This window comes from Corvus kubaryi, unplaced genomic scaffold (assembly GCF_017639235.1).
Source record: "Corvus kubaryi isolate FWS band 111438036 unplaced genomic scaffold, C.kubaryi_AGA036_p1.0 37285, whole genome shotgun sequence".
Classification (NCBI taxonomy): Eukaryota; Metazoa; Chordata; class Aves; order Passeriformes; family Corvidae; genus Corvus; species Corvus kubaryi.
Window position 1 is genome coordinate 727,737 of NW_024581089.1, and position 15,887 is coordinate 743,623.

Genomic DNA, 15,887 nt, shown 5'->3' on the forward strand with positions numbered 1-15,887 from the left:
TCAAAGTACCATTTAGGATGTGCAGGGAGGAAGTTAATTAATCTTTTGTCAGCAACTAACGTATCTTTAAAATCCGAAAGGATGCGAATTTGACCAAGGAAAGACCGAGGTTCTGGCCTCTCCCGGCCACGGCAGCCGAACGGTCCCGGAAAACGATGGGAGAATCTTCCCGGTACCACTGTGCTTTGCACTTTCTCTGTAGATCTGCCTGGAACTTGGGTTTGAATCTCTAACCTGCCTCCGTCGGGGAAAAAATAACAAATTCTTAAAAAGTTAACCCCAAAGCATTAAGTTACTCAGAGCAATAGTTCATAAAATACTTTATTGAAATAAAGTAAATATCTTCGCATTAATAAAACTGATCATAAAATGCAGTTTTCGAATAACTAGGGGCACCACAGGGTTTTAGACAGCGAGTAGATGTGGAAGGTGGGATCCAGTGTCCTCCTGGCCCCTCGGGCCATCGCACAACACAGCGGCCGTGGCGCGGCGCTCCGCGGGCGCGGAGAGGGGCGGCGGGGCGGGGGGAGACCGGCATGCGGCCGGTCAAAGCGTCCAAATGTCCCGAGGCCGAAGGCGGCCGCAGCCACTGTCCGAGCTGCCCTCCATCCTCTCGGCCGGGGCCGGCGGGGCGGGCGCTGCCCTCACTCCTCCTGGCTGACCTCGGCCGGGGAGCCCAGGCTCTCGGGCGGCTTCTCGGCGTCCCGGGCGCGCTCCTGCTCCGACAGCTGCTCGCTGCTGGGGATCGAGTTCTTCTTCGGGCGGCCCTTGGGCTTGGTGGGGGACTCCAGGCCGCCCCCCTGCAACACCTGCGAGGCGGGGAGGGGGCGGAGGAGGGGGACACCCCGGTAAAGCCGTGCTGCCATCAGCCCGGGGCGCAGGAACACCTCTCTCTCCCGTGCCCCGGAGCGAAGCTGCCGGTGCGGGTCCTCTCGGGCTGCGCCCACCGCCCTCCGCCCCGGGGCCGAGCGGTACAGCGGGAGGGCTCGGACAGGACCGGGAAGGGGGTCCGGCCGAGGCCCAGGAGATGCTGGACCAGGAGCATATTAATATTACCCTCATCGTTATTATTATTATTATTATTATTATTATTATCATCATCCCTAATGTTCCACTAAATAGCCCAGGGCCGATATGCAGAAGGACGAAGCCCTCAGGGCAGGGCTCGATGCCCCATCGAACGCGGACACGGCGCGCCCAAGGGCCGGACTGTTAAGCAACACTTACTATTTTCTTCCATTTCATGCGCCTGTTCTGGTACCAGGTTTTCACCTGGAGCTGGCTGAGCCCCAGCGATTCGGCCAGGTCTATTCTGCGGGCGAGAGAGAGAGGAGGTCAGGCCGGCAGCTCTCGTCTCGGATTGCAGCTTCCCGACTTTTTCATGCAAAATGAGCCCCGTCCCGTGGCGTCGCGTCGCGTCCCGGGTCCGAGGTCGGCCGTCGCCTACCTGTCGGGCGTGGAGAGGTATTTCTGCTTCTCGAAGCGCTTCTCCAGCCCCATGAGCTGCAGCTCGGTGAAGACGGTGCGGCTGCGGCGGCCCTTCTTGGCCTTGCCCGGCTCCGGGGGCCCCGGCTCCAGCTTCCCGCGGAGGTGCAGCTCCAGCGGGAGATGGGGCGAGGCGGAGCCGCCCTGCAGTCCCGAGCCGGCGGCCAGCAGCGCCGAGCCCAGCCCCGAGCAGCCCAGGGGAGCCAGCGGGAACTTGAACACGGCGGCCGGCTCCGCCTTCAGCACCGCTGCGGGAGAGAGCGGCGGTCAGCGCCGGGCAGCGCGCAGGGACCCCCGGGGCTGCAGGGTGCCCCGGCTTCCCGGGGACCAGCCCCTGCAAGGAACCCTGGCCCCTTCTCCTCCATTCTCGGCACTGACGAGGGTCCCGAGTCCCCCGGGTCCCGCCACCTCCGCGGTGCAGGGACATGTTTTACCCTTCAACGAGCAGATGCTAATTACGGAATTACTCGGGGGTTGCAAGTGAAAATAGTTCAAAGCAACCCAAAAGCGTTCGCCTCAGTGTCACCCAACAGCTGCCGGACCCGGATGAACTCGGCGAGCAGCGGGGGCCGGGCACGGTCCCAGGATTCCCTTCCTAGAAGTTTTCAGGGTATTTTTGACCTGATAATAATTTCTATCCCTCTCCGTGAACCGCAGCTTATGAAGGAGCGCCCGGGGAGAGGACATCGAGCCAGCCCCGGGGATGCTGCTCCCCGCGGCCTGGGGCCGCCGCTCGGCCCGGCCCGGCCCGGCCCAGCCGGGTCCTTCCCGGCGCCCCCGCTCCGCTCCCCGGCCTGGGCCCGCGGGTGGCCCGGGGACTGCGGTCCTGCTCGGCCCGTCCTCCCCGCCAGCGACACAGGGACCACCTCAACGGCGGGACAAGGACTCGAGGGGAGTCTCTGCGGGGTCTTCTCCTCGGCCTGCGCTGAAATCGCCTCCCTCCTTGCAGGGTCCGATCCTGCTTCCGCTTATCCCTGCGGAACTGAGCCGTGAGGGATGTAAAGAGCCTTTTATCTGATCCGCTATTCCGAGTAGTTCTGAATAGTTCATCTTGAAAATAATACTTATTTCTAGATATTCTAATGCATTTTGCTCCTTTGCTCAGGGCCTTGACGCTTTCCTCTTTTTCTCTTAAACGCAGAAAAAGAAATTGGGATACTCCTTTTCCATTCAGGTCTATGGATAAGGGGCTACGGCTCCGCAGATGAAGATGGCTTGGGAGGTGAAAGCTTTCACCATCACACATTTAAATATTGGCCTTTAAAATATATTAAGTAATGGCCTTCAAAATATATTAAACACTAGCGTTAAAAAAACTTCAAAACACGCACACACACAAAAAAAAAAAAACCCCAAAAGAAAAAACCCACCTAAAAAATCAAACAATAAGAATGAAACCAATAACAATTTAAAAAAAACCCAAACCTTATGTGAATATGTTAATAAGCTGCATTTGTCCTGGATGTTTATCCGACAGGAGAGAGCATGCTGGCACCCGTTTTAAAAAGACCCCAAACATGTAAGTATTATAATATGGACTAAATGTTGTATCTTCCATCTTCTATATTATTATCATCTAAACATAGCATATATTTATACACTAAATATAATATCTCGTTATATTATATATTTTTATGTTTACACATATGTCGGGTTTCCAGCTAAATCTGTGACCGCAGGGCCCCTTGCCACTCTTCGCAGCCACGCACAGATCCCGCTGCTTATCTCCAGCAATTCTCACCTCATCCAAAAACACGGGTGAAAACCCCAAAACAGAACTATCAACAACTTCCTTCCCTGAAATTCAAAGGCCATTCTGAGCAAGGGCCGCTGGAGTCGTAAAGCCGCGTCCTTGGGTTTTAGGCCCCGAACACTCGGCTGCTCCCGGTCGGAGCGCCGGCGGCGCGGCGGGAGCCGGCGGGGATGCGCAGGGCCGGCAGAGCCCGGCAGCAATTTTTGTAGGCAGAACTCACAAGGTTTTCTCCGAGGAACCCGGCTCCCAAAGGCGCTGGAGACCATCGGCGGGCGATGCCTCCCCGCCTGCCGCCCCCAGCCCGCCCCCCCAGCCGCGGGGAGCTCCCCGGCACGTACCGAGGTGGTTGTGGTAGGGCCGGGCGGAGAGCAGCGCCTGCACCCCGAACTTGAGCAGCTCCCCGGCCGGCGCGGCCCCCTTGGCGTCCGGGGGGTCGGTGAGGATCTCCTCGATCATGAAGCTGCGGTAGCGGTGGGAGCGGTGGTCGGGGAAGGCTTCGGCCGGGAAGTAGCGCGCGGCGCCCAATTCCAGCGGGCGCTGCATCCTCGCCGCCCCCGGGGCGCGGGGGGACCCCCGGCCGCCGGGGCCGCCCTAGCGCAGCCCCCCGGCCGGCAGCCGGGCAGCGGGGGCTCTGCCCATCGCCCCGCCGCCCCCTCCCCTGGCCCTGCGCGGCTCCGCGGCGCCCTGAGCAGCGCGGCGGCCCGGAGCCGTCCCCGCCGCCTGCACACGGGGCGCGGCACCGGGCAGCGTCTGTCTCTCCGCCCCGGGACCGCAGCGGCGGCCTATTATACGGCCGGCCCCGGCGGGGCCGTCAGCGCGGCGGGGGAGGGCGCGGGAGGGGCTGCGGAGGAAGGAAGGGGCCGGGGCGGGCGAGTACCTGAAGCGGGGGGTTACAGCCCGGCATTTGATCCTCCGCCATATAAAGCAAATTACCCGTTCTGCTCGCTGCGGGAGAGCAGACACCCAAACAGCCGCTGGCCCCTCCGAAGCGCAGACCCGGCCCCGGCCCCGGCCCCGGCCCCGACCCCGGCCCAATCCTTATGACCATCCCCGGCCCCGGCTCCAGCCCCGTCCCTGTCGCCATACTCATCGCCATCCCCGTTCCCGTCCCCACACCAACCTTCCCATTCCCGTCCAGTCCCTTTCCCATTTCCGTCCCAGTCCTCATCCCCATCCCCTTCTCCCGACGGGTTAACCACGGCTCCGGGGTGCCTCGACTGATGGACGGAGCCACGGAGCCACACGGACCCTCGGAGGCCCCCAGCCTCTCGGCCCGCACGTCCCCGAAGCACCGGTGGCTCGGAGCCCTCAGGGCAGCCCCGGTGCTGTGATCAGGGGCCCGGAGGAGCCCAGGCAGCCCGAGGGCAGGCGGGGGCCGCGGTGCGGGCCGGGGCTGCCCGTGGAGGGGCCCAGGCCCGATGCCTCCAGGCCCGATGCCCCCAGCTCCCGACCTCGGCCAAAGCGGTGTAAACGTCTCAAAGGAGCTGGTGAGGGAACAAAACCCAGCCCGAAGCGGAGCCTTTCCCTGCACTTTTAGATCATTTACACGAACAACGTGATTCATTCTATTCCCTTTAGCCTGTGTCACGCACAGCAGCAGAGACCCACGAGCCGCCCCTGCTCGTTGCTGACGCGCTTCGAGGCAGATTCGTGTGCGGGAGCTCCAATCCCTCCCGAAAATGTCGGCACTAATGGATTACAGGGGGATCGTTTCGGCGAAGCCCCGGCAGCCCGGCCGGGGGTCCCACGGCGTGGGGCGGCTTTGGGTGGGCTCGGCCCCTGCCCACGGCAGGAGCTGCACACGCGTGACCGGGCCTGGGCGGTGTCCGCGGGAGGCACCCACGGGCTCAGCCCACGCAGAGGGACGGGCGCCGGGCTCATCCCCGGGGCAGGGGAAGCTCAGCCTCCTTCTTTACGATTTTTGACCAAAACAAGGGGGTTCTGCCCGTTTTCCCGGCTGCTGCGGGGGATGCGCAGGGGAGAGCGGAGCAGCCGCGGGCTCTTGCCCGGCTCCCTTTCCTAAGGCCTAAGCAAGATGGGACGGCCACGGGAGTCACCCGCGGGCGCCGTCCGTGAGCGCAGCCCACGGGGGGACGAGTCCCAGCGCTCGGCTGCCGTCGGGGCCCGAGTGTCCGGCCAGCTTCCCCCGGCCCCGGGCTCCCCCGCGCCCTCCGGGCTCCAGCTCTCGCGGGTCCCGCAACACGCGTGGGGGACCCGCAGCCACGGCCCCCACAAAGCCAGCGAACAGCCCCAGGGGCTCCGCATCCGGCTGCAGATGCGGCTGCAGGGACCCCCGGCCCATCGGGACCCCGGCCCGGTAATTTGAATTAAATATCGAGGCAGGAGTAGGTGGAGGCATTCAGGGAACTGTGGAGAACACGAGGCCGCCCTGCTGCGCCTGTCAGCGCTATTTGAGTCCTGCTGCCGTTTCGCTGTTACTGCTCACCGCTGCATGCGACAACAACGAATTAATTTATGCTCTGTACTTCGCTGCCTGCCCACATAACCTCTTCCATATGGTTACTGCGACTTGTACGGAGCAGTTTCGCGCGGATTTGTTCTGGTTTCTCCACGTTTCTTCAATTTAAAATGACGCCACTCGCTCTGTGAAACACTGATGGGCTGAACCCCCGTTAGCTGCCCGGGTGCTCCCGGCTGTTCGCGGGTTGTCATTTATTCCGACATCATCTCGGTGGATGCACCGCCAACGAGTTCGTGACACGCCACAGAGCGGGGGCTGTGCCCGGGAGCCGGCGGCTCCTCCCGGGGGGCAGCAGCGGGGACCGGCAGCGCCGAGCCCACCGAGATGCTGCGCGGCCCCGGGGCTGGGCGCTTCCATCCTTTCCCCACTTCCCCTAATTCCTCCCGGGAATCTCGGGGCACCAGTGCCCCTGCGCACACCTGCGCTCCGGAGAGCCCCGGCCGAGACCAACGGGGCCTTAAAACTAATCAAAAATCCCAAATCAAAACCCTCCCCGTTTCCTGACGTGGCTTTTCGTCCGCCCATCTTTTGTCCATCGGCTCTGTTTGGATCACAAGGTGTTCCCGTGCCAAGGTGCCGATTGCTTACGGCCGAGGACAAAGAGGCCATTGGAGCTATTATCATGAAGCGAGGAGAATAATTATGAGTAAAGTGAGAAGAATTTTGGACGCATTCAGGCGAGCAGGCAAATCCACATCGGATTGTTTAAACAACCTTGCCCCCGAGACCGGCGCGCTCATAAACAAATTGTGCACGTAAAAGAAATTACCCACACCTCCCTTGGGGTTTTTGTTTCTTTAAAATAAATCAAAACTCAAGAATAACTGTAAATAATCACACTTCCATCCCCACCTCGGAGCAGGTTAGGATCGGAGCGGTACAGACCCGGTATCATTTCCCATCATACGGCATCAGCTTTGATAATTTAAGTTTTTATATTCCTTGGGATCCATCTGCCCCGAGGCTGCTCATGAGAGCAGCCGCAGCCAGGCAGGCACGGACGGTCGGCGGATCCTACACCCACCCCGGGAGCAGGCCTACAGCCCCCGAGGCCACTGAAAAAATAAAATAAAAATTAGCATTTCTGAAAAAGCCCCTATTGAAAGATTTCTGTTCTGCACTGAAGAAAAAGAGGGTGAACTTCACCATCCCGTCGCACTCACAGTCAGGAGTTTAGAATCTTTGCAAAACAAATCCTGTATCGAAAAGGACATCAGATGATGATGATGATGATCATGATGATGATGATTATTATTATTATTATTACTACTACTATTACTGCTACAACTTTTACAGCGCCTGAAAATTGTCTAATTTCCTGTACCCTTACGGCGTATATAAACCCGTGCTTTTACTTCGCATCGATTTGGGCGGTAGATTCAAGCAAACACTTTTATAAAAGCAGCCTGTTAGAGTGGGAGTTCGGCAAAATACGTGGGGCTTTAGGGAGCAGCCGCATGAATAAGCTGCAGGCCCCAAATTTTATGCACTTTTTTCCTCCCAGCAACCAGAATGGAATCACCTTTATCTGCGAAATCTCTCCTCATTTACTGAGTGGCTTTTTTTTTTTTTTTTTTAAATTGTTGTTTTGTTGTTGTTCTTTTGAGGGTTTTGTTTGTTTATTTGCGTTGTTTGGGGTTGGGCTGTTTTGTTGGTTTTTTTCTTGCACCAGGTACAGAGTTTATAGGACTGCTAGAAGCAGACTATTTCTAGAGTTAGCTTTCTTTAAAAATAATTTTTATACAAATGTTCTTAACTGGTTTCAGAAGCTATCGATGCATCTATCCCATTACGAGGCTCTTCTAATCTTCGTTTTACATGAAAGCAGAGCGCATTTTTAAAGGCTCCTCTCGCTTACTTCCACGCTTCAGATATTTTGATGTCTCTATTTTGGCTGAGTAACTCAGAGGAGGATGACAGTTCCACCCGTGAAAATGTCGCTACGAAAAAGGAAACAATTTCACCCAGTGTTTTAAAGCTCTTCCCTGCGGTGGGAATACTTTTGCTCCGCTGATTCATTCCCGTTTTGACGGGAAGAAGAGTTTTGCTGGATTCCCGCCGCTCTCCCGACTCCTACAACTGTAACGGGGAAAACAGCGGAACGCAAGCTCTTCGCCTCCCGGATCCCTCGGGAAATATCCCCGTCGGGAGAATATTTTTAATAGCAAGGGCAGCATAGGAGCCCCTCGCTGCGGGTGCGGCGCGCACGGACCCCGCCGGGCACGGCTCCCCACAGACCCCGCCGGGCACGGCTCCCCACGGACCCCGCCGGGCACGGCTCCCCACGGACCCCGCCGGGCACGGCTCCTCACGGACCCCGCCGGGCACGGCTCCGCACGGACCCCGCCGGGCAAGGCCGGGCAGGGCTCTCGCAGCGAGATCCCGGCTCTCCCAGGAGCGGGGCGTCCCCGGAGCCCGGTCACATCCCGATCTGCTGACCGGGACCGGGGTAGCCGCGGGGCCGCTCCGCAGTGCTGCTCCGCAGCGCTGCTTAGTTTGATTAAAAACTCGGGTGGTTTTGGTTTTTTACTTGTATCAAAGCTCTTAGTGAATTTTAAATACAACCAATTCGTCGTTTTCTCAACGTCACCTTTTTAAAACCTCTAATAAAATGTCGCCGTCTCTCCCATCACGCCTGGCGAAGCCCAGCGCCGGGGGGATGCGGTGCCCGGAGCCCGCCGGGACCGGGCTCCCCCGGCTGCGGGGCTCTGCCCGTTCCCGGTGCGGGACAGTGCGGGGAGCCCGGTGCCATGCGGGAACATCCCCCCGAGCAGCCCCTGCCCTTCCCACGGGGGCCCGAGGAGGGGGGCCCGGCACAGCCACCTCCCCCCGCTCCCTCCTCACGGCACTTAATATTCAGGAAATCCACAAAGTGGTAGGAAGAGAGTGGAAAACGTGACATCACGGGCTAATTGGGAAGGAGCGTTCGGGCTGAGGGAATAGCTCAGCCCTGAGTAATAAGTTATGTTTAATGGCTGAGTAAAGCTTCATCAGCAGCAGTTAAACACGAATCCCTCTAAAAATGATTTTCTGTAAACACCTGGCCCCGTCAGAAAGTCAGAATGTGGAATTGTCTTTGAGAGTCACGTCCAGAGGATGCAGTTTGGCCCTTTATTTCCCTGCCCCTCGAGGTCCATCGTCCATCCTTCTCCCTGCTGCACACACCCCAGCAGCTCTCACAAACAGGGTGTTCTCCATTTCTGTCCAAGCATAAGGAAACCATCCCTGAAACTACTCTTGTCTGAATACATTTCATTTATATCCATTAGAATAGCCAGCAAAATGAGAAGCTCCCCATCGTGCCCTCTCTGTCCCCACGGCTGCCACTGGCTACCCCACACCCGAGTGTCACACCGCGTACCCAGCCGTGACACCTCTTTCCCGAATCCTTTCATTGTGCAGGGCACCAAACCAGCACAAACAGCAAGGCACACGCTGTGAAAGCCTCCTTTTCTCTCTCTTTCTTTTTTTACATAAAGGATTTAAAATTTTTATTTATTTGTTTTACTTTAAGTTAGTTCACAGACAAGGGATGCAATGCTTGGAAATACAAACCAGTAACCAGCCTCACATGTGACTGAATTTCAGTCCAGGCAGTACTTCCTGGGACAGCCTCTTCTCTGTGAGCTGATTCCCGGCCATGAAGAGATCTGTAGGTTCAGAGCTGCTTCCCCAGCCCTGCCAGGAGCGCGGTGGCTGCTCTAAAACCGGGGTCCCAGCTAAGAGGTGAGTGCAGTTACTGCTCCCCTTGGTGCCAGCTGTACCCCCGTCCTTCTCTGCCCAGAGCTGCTGTGGAAAAGTGGTGCCATGGCCTTGGGCTCCAGTCAGCGCTCAGCACCAAGCCCCCAGCCCACATCAAACCTGACCTGGCCACAAGCGGAGCTGTGGACAGCAGCTGGGCAGGTGACACTGCGGGTGACAGGTTCTGCAGATGGTGGGATACACATAAAAGGGCGAGTTAAACATCAGGGCACTGGTTCAGTGAATAATCGCACTCCATCTGAAACAGCACCTCTGGCTGCACCATTCGTGTCTAGGTGATAAACGAGGGTGAGGCAGAAAACAATGATTTGTCCTTATCACTCTTGTATGAGCTGAGATCCAGCCAAGCCCTGCATCTGTGAAAGTCAAGGATGCTTTGGTGACACCCCGTTAGCTGTAAACACCCAGTATGTGCTGAGGCTGTTCCCTGTGGTCGATGGCTGACGGCACCGGGACTGTTTATGGTTCATAAAATTAAGTTAATGACTACATCTGTGCAGGGCTGGGGCCTTCGGTTTTTAAAAGTGAAGAAACAGAATGAAATCCTTACACTCTTCAGTTTTATGGTTTGCCTCCAGTCACTTTTGTTTCCCAGTTCTTGAGTGCTAGGTAAGATCTGGATGATTTGGGTTTATCGATCAGCAGGGAGATGTTTAAATCATTAGCACAATAATGGCTAATTGAAACATTTTATTTTAAAAATAACAGGATGTTTATACATAATAAAATCATATTAAAGCTGGCTTCCCCATCCCTCAAAAGCGCCACTACAGGTATTTAAACCCCCGAAGTTAAGAGACCTAGTTACATAAAATAGCTCTCACTAAAGGCCAAACAATACAAAACAATTAAGTGATGAAGGGTTCTTGGAGTGATGAAGGAGTCTTGGTCATAAACCAGTAGATGAGGTTAAAATGTTTAAGGGAGACACCTGTGCTCAGCGTGAGGGACAGAGGTGACAGGGCTGGGCTTCTCACCTTCACCCGAGTGCAGCAGGTATTTTAAATTCTAGGTGAGAAACCCTTGCTCACACTGAAGCCACCAGAAGGAGATCTGCCATCCACTTGAGGCGAGATGAGACCTGAATTTCACATTGCTTACCCTGCAATTCCTACATCTGATATGGCAAATTTCTATTTACTGTGCTCAGAACTACATTTCAAACCCATATATGGCCATGGCTGCTTAAGAAGTTTAAACAATATCCCTTTCCGTACATATATTATGACACTTGCAAATTTTTGGACACTAATACGGCATTCCGAGACCCACTGATAGCGATCTGCCGAGCTCCAGATGGATTGATTTAAAACGGCCCCTGCTCATCCTGCTGGGCTTGGAGGCCCTTTCCCAGCCTCTCTCCTGGGTTGGGGTGATCCTGAATCCCGCATCCCACATCCCGCATCCCACACCCCCATCTTGCACTCCATCCCACAGCCCTGTGCTGCACCCCTATCCTGCACCCCCCTCCCACACCCTGTATCCCACAACCGCATCCCACACCCGCACCCCACATCCCCATCCTGCACTCTATCCTGTGCCCTGTATCCCACACCCCGTATCCCACCCCCCATCCCGCACCCCTATTCTGCATTCTGTATCCCCTATTCCCACAGCCCCATTCCTATATCCCAATCCCATATCCCCATTCCCACACCCCTATCCCATATTCCCCATTCCTGCGCCCTGTATCCCGTATCCCCCACCCCGTACCTCCATCCTGTATCCCCCATTCCTGTATCCCCATTCCCGTTCCCCGTATCTCCCATTCTCTCCCCCCGTGTCCCACAGGCTGTATCCCATAGCCCCCATTTCCATGTCCCATAGGCTGTACCCACTATTCCAGCACCCCACATCCCCCATCCCATATCCTCCATCCCTGTATCCTGTATCTCGTATCCCCCATTCCCATACCTCATATCCCCCACTGCCTGTCCCCATGTCCCATATCCCCCATTCCCTGTCCCCATTCCCGTATACCCCATGTCCCGTATCCCCCATTCCCTGTCCCCATTCCCGTATCCCCCATGTCCGGTATCCCCCATTCCCTGTCCCCATCCCCTGTCCCCATTCCCGTCTCCCCCATTCCCATCTCCCCCATCCCCTGTCCCTATCCGCTGTCCCCATTCCCGTCGCCCCCATCTCCTGTCCCCATCCCCTGTTCCCATCCCCTGTCCCTATCCCCTGTCCCCATCCCCTGTCCCCATGTCCCGTATCCCCCATTCCCTGTCTCCATTCCCTGTACCCATTCCCGGTCCCCATCCCCTGTCCCCATTCCCTGTCCCTATCCCCTGTCCCTATCCCCTGTCCCCATTCCCGGTCCCCATTCCCTGTCTCCATTCCCGGTCCCCATCCCCGGTCCCCATTCCCTGTACCCATTCCCGGTCCCCATCCCCTGTCCCCATCCCCTGTCCCCATTCCCGGTCCCCATTCCCTGTCCCCATCCCCATTCCTGGTCCCTATTCCCGGTCCCCATCCCCTGTCCCCATCCCCTGTCCCCATCCCCTGTCCCCATTCCCATTCCCGGTCCCCTTCCCTGTCCCCATTCCCATTCCCTGTCCCCATCCCCGGTCCCCATTCCCTGTCCCTATTCCCTGTCCCCATTCCCATCTCCTGTCCCCATCCCCGGTCCCCATTCCCTGTCCCCACTCCCGGTCCCCATTCCCTGTCCCCATTCCCAGTCCTGTCCCGCGGCGCTAGCGCCCCCTGGCGGCGGCGGGACAGAGCGCAGGTAGCCCCGTTGTCGCCAGGTGGGGACCCCGCCGGCCCCGAGCGCCGCGGGACTGGGCTCTGCGGGGTCCCGCTCCCGGTGCCACGGGCCCACGGTGTGTCAGGGGGTCCCTGCTGCCAGTGCCATGGGGTCAGGGTGCCTCGGGGGTCCCTGTTCCCAATGCCGCGGGCTCGCCCCGTGTTAGGGTTGCCAGCCCCCAGAGCAGCCTTGCCCCAGCAGCCAGGGAGAGGGAGCTGGGTGGGCACCCGTTCGGTGTTTTCATGTTAAATACAAGCTGAGAGCAACCCCTCGGCTTGCTGTGGAGACACGCACAAAAGGGAACTGCAGAGTAGGAAGAATGTGAGTGCAGAGGGCAAGAGAAAGAGGGAATATCGAGAGGGAGCACTGCCAGCAGGCCGTGCCTCCCTTCCCAGCCCTGGGGGTGCTGCAGCTGCAGTGCTGGGTCCAGTGCTGGGCTCCTTGGACAGGAGAGGTCTGGAGCTCCTGGAGCGAGTTCAGGGGAGGCTGGGAGGGCACTGGGGGTTTGGCAGGTAACTGGCAGCGCCAAGACACCTGCACAGCCAACAGCTCCTCTCTCTGTGACCGGGGACAGGACCCAGGGAATGGCTGGAGCTGTGTCAGGGATGGTTAGGGTGGATGTCAGGGAAAGGTGGTTGGGCACTGAACAGGCTCCCCAGGGAATGGGCACAGCCCAATGACCCCAAAAGCTCTCCCACCTCATCCCGTTACAGAGCACCGCCTTCCAGAACACACTTAGAGCTGCAAATAAAAAGCAGAGACATACAGAAACCTCTTTAAAAGAAGTTAAAACAATGTCTTTTGAAGTTTTTTTTTGCCTCCCTGCCTGTGGCCCCCTTTCAGCACCCTGCAGCCACAGACCACGGCCCAAGCACCAACAGCACCGTGTGGGAGTGGCTTCCCAGGGAGCTCCCAAGCACAAACCCAACGCCAGAGTGATCAAGAACTTCTGAGGTCTTTTAAACCACGTCCAAATTTCCCTGTTCTCCCTTCAGCACTCCTGCTGCCGGTGCTCTGTTCAGGGGCACGACCACTAACTCAGGAGTGGAAACTCAGGATTAGCTTCTCTCACTGGAGGACTCTTGAATGACTGGCTCTGAGTCTTCACTGAGAGCAATCCTCTCACAACTCATGGAAGAGCCTTGGAGTTTGACATTTTTATAAACATCGACCTTTTAATCCTCAGTGTTTGTTGTTTGAGGAAATCCCTTCTAGTTCTTACGCGTGTATAACATATAAAACAATTGAATTAATACCATATGAGGGTAGAGGGGTGAAAAATCATGTCTATAGCCAAAATAGTTCAGCAAAACTATACAGCTGAGATTTAAGACTGCCTGTGGTGACTTTGTATTTTGTTTAAACATTGGTGTTAATACTTCATATAGATATGTGCAGCACAGATTACAACAGTATGTGCTGTGTGTTGTATAATTTATGAACTATTAAACTTAATTCTTATGTTTTGAGGTTGTGAGTTATAACTAAACAGAATCTAAACTGCCAGCAAATGAAGGTTTTTTTAGATTGTTTTTTCTGGATTAAACTGTTTTGTGGGGCTGGGGGCAGACGGACCCAAAGCCAAATACTTGCACACTCACCCTCAGCACGCAGAGAGCTCAGGCTTTACAAATTTAGGTATCTTTTATGTTCTGCACATGTATAATACTGGGGGACTTCCAAAGTACAGGTCATCTGGCTAGTTTCGGGCTGTGTGTGAGAGGAGGATCCTGGCACGGAGGAAAGGCAGTGTGGAAATGCTTCTGCTCCCTCTGAACTACAGGGGTGCAGGAGGAAGAGAGAATGGCTGTATGGCATCACGTCAGTCCATGAAACCTCCAGGCAGCACAGCAGTGGTGTGTCTCACTGCCAGGCCTGGAGTTCAGGCAGGAGCATTAACCCAATAGCTTCATGGGGGCAAAAGGAGGAATCCACATAAAGAGTAAACCTGGGAGTCCTGAGGAGCAAACAGGTGAGGCCACTGCCCTCGGGGGAGCTGGCCAGGGGGTGAGCACCTCCTCCAGCTGTAGCCAGCCACCATCCTTCCCTTCCTCGCTCCTCCATGTCAGGGCTCAGAGAAACCACCAAGCATTGGCCAGCCCAGTGTATTCCTCACGGACACCCAGCATCTGGGGCTCTATCCAGCAGCTGAATCACCAGAAGGGCTCTTGCAAATTACGCTTTTCAATAACTTCTCTTTCACTCTGACACGTTTTGTTGTTCGCAAGGTTTACTTGGGAGATGAAACACGAGTTAATTACATCAAGTGATCTGTCAGGAAAATGGATGGATTTGCCCTCCCCTCCAGCTGGGCTGTCTCGGCCTGGCAGCAGCCTCACCACATCCTACGGGAAGGAGACAGGATACGGCAGGAAGGCACATTTGGGCCATCAGCCTGACACTTCTTTATTTCAGTGTATTTATTTTTTATCATGTGCTTTGACAGGAGTCTCATAAAGTGTTATGCTCCTTCTGTAAGGTCAAAGTCTTGTGACCTTCCGTGATTTTAGAGAGAAGGAACATAATTTTCGAGGGCATGTTTATTATTTCTGTAAACAGTCTGTTTTTCATGCCAAGCGAACAGTTTTTCTGTATGTACTTAGATGACAGCTCAATTTTACTGGCTCACTTTCCTGACCAAGTCTTGCCTGCCAAATGTTTTTGATCATGTTCTGGCAAACAAACCAATATTAATAGTAGAGCTGAGCAAATAATTGCCAGAAAACTGCTGATTTCTTTTAAATCTCTTTATTGCTTCCATAATATCCCTGAATCAAATGCAGTTTCCTCAAGTTCAATTACAATTTTAAAGCGCTGTGTTTTTCTATTAAAAACAAAATCACTCTGTGGAGTCAGAAAAGTCCCTTCCAGAACAGTTAGTTGTGACTAACGGGTCCTTCACATTGTGCTGCTCATGTCCCCAAGGAACCAAGTGTCCACATTGCTCCAGCATGACTGCACATGCTCTCAGCTCCCCTCTGGACAGACAGCTTCCACATCTGTTTTTACTGGCACAGATCTCCATGGATGGTAGACAAGCCCACAGCCAAAACAAATCTGTTTTAAAATCTGAACACTCCACTTTTGCAATATAGGCTGATGTCTGATAAATCATCAAATCCCAGAATGGTTTGGGCTGGAAGGGACCTTACAGCTCATCTCGTTCCCATCTCCTGCCATGGGCAGGGACACCTTCCCCAAGCCCAGGTGCACTGAAGGAACTTCCCATGGTGGAGATGTGCTCCAAATACACCTTTCTGAGCATCCTGCATTCACATACAACCTGATGCTCCGCTAACGCTCCAAGACTTTGTTCTCTGGTGGTCCATAAAATCTCCTGGAGTGCTCTGCAGATGCTGTGAGCTTGGAGCAAACTGACCCCTTACCTAAAGGTTTTCAGTGTTTTTTTAGTAACACCAAGCTCCTAAAATCCCTTCCTGCTGCCCCACTACTATGTAATGAGAGTCAGAGTTATGGTTTGTGCATTTGCCTGCGGCTTGGAGAACAAGTTTCCTTGGGCAGCCTCGTGGCTGAACCCAGGGCAGGGGTTGGGATACGACCCCAGCGCTGCTGTGCTGAGCCAGAACACGCCGAGCCCTGCTCCTGCTCCTGCTCCTGCTGCTGCTGCTGCTCCTGCTCCTGCTGCTGCTCCTGCT

General features: G+C 55.8%; 1 protein-coding gene across 1 annotated transcript; it reads right to left on the reverse strand.

The window, feature by feature from the left end:
- Positions 1-303: 303 nt before the first annotated feature.
- BARX1 (BARX homeobox 1) lies at positions 304-3,983 on the reverse strand. Its single transcript, XM_042026648.1, has 4 exons — positions 3,577-3,983; positions 1,448-1,733; positions 1,228-1,312; positions 304-809 (listed from the first exon to the last, which is right to left on the reverse strand). Exons 1-4 carry the CDS (start codon positions 3,779-3,781, stop codon positions 645-647), a joined length of 741 nt encoding a protein of 246 aa, XP_041882582.1. The 5' UTR covers positions 3,782-3,983; the 3' UTR covers positions 304-644.
- Positions 3,984-15,887: the final 11,904 nt, after the last annotated feature.

What these genes read in the sequence shown, in the direction of transcription:
- BARX1 (XM_042026648.1), bottom strand. Translation starts at nt 3,781, where the DNA reads ATGCAGCGCCCGCTGGAATTGGGCGCCGCGCGCTACTTCCCGGCCGAA. An exon ending in GCCCTACCACAACCACCTCG is followed by an intron (nt 1,734 to 3,576) that starts GTACGTGCCGGG and finishes TCTCTCCCGCAG; the next exon opens with CGGTGCTGAAGGCGGAGCCG. An exon ending in TACCTCTCCACGCCCGACAG is followed by an intron (nt 1,313 to 1,447) that starts GTAGGCGACGGC and finishes TCTCGCCCGCAG; the next exon opens with AATAGACCTGGCCGAATCGC.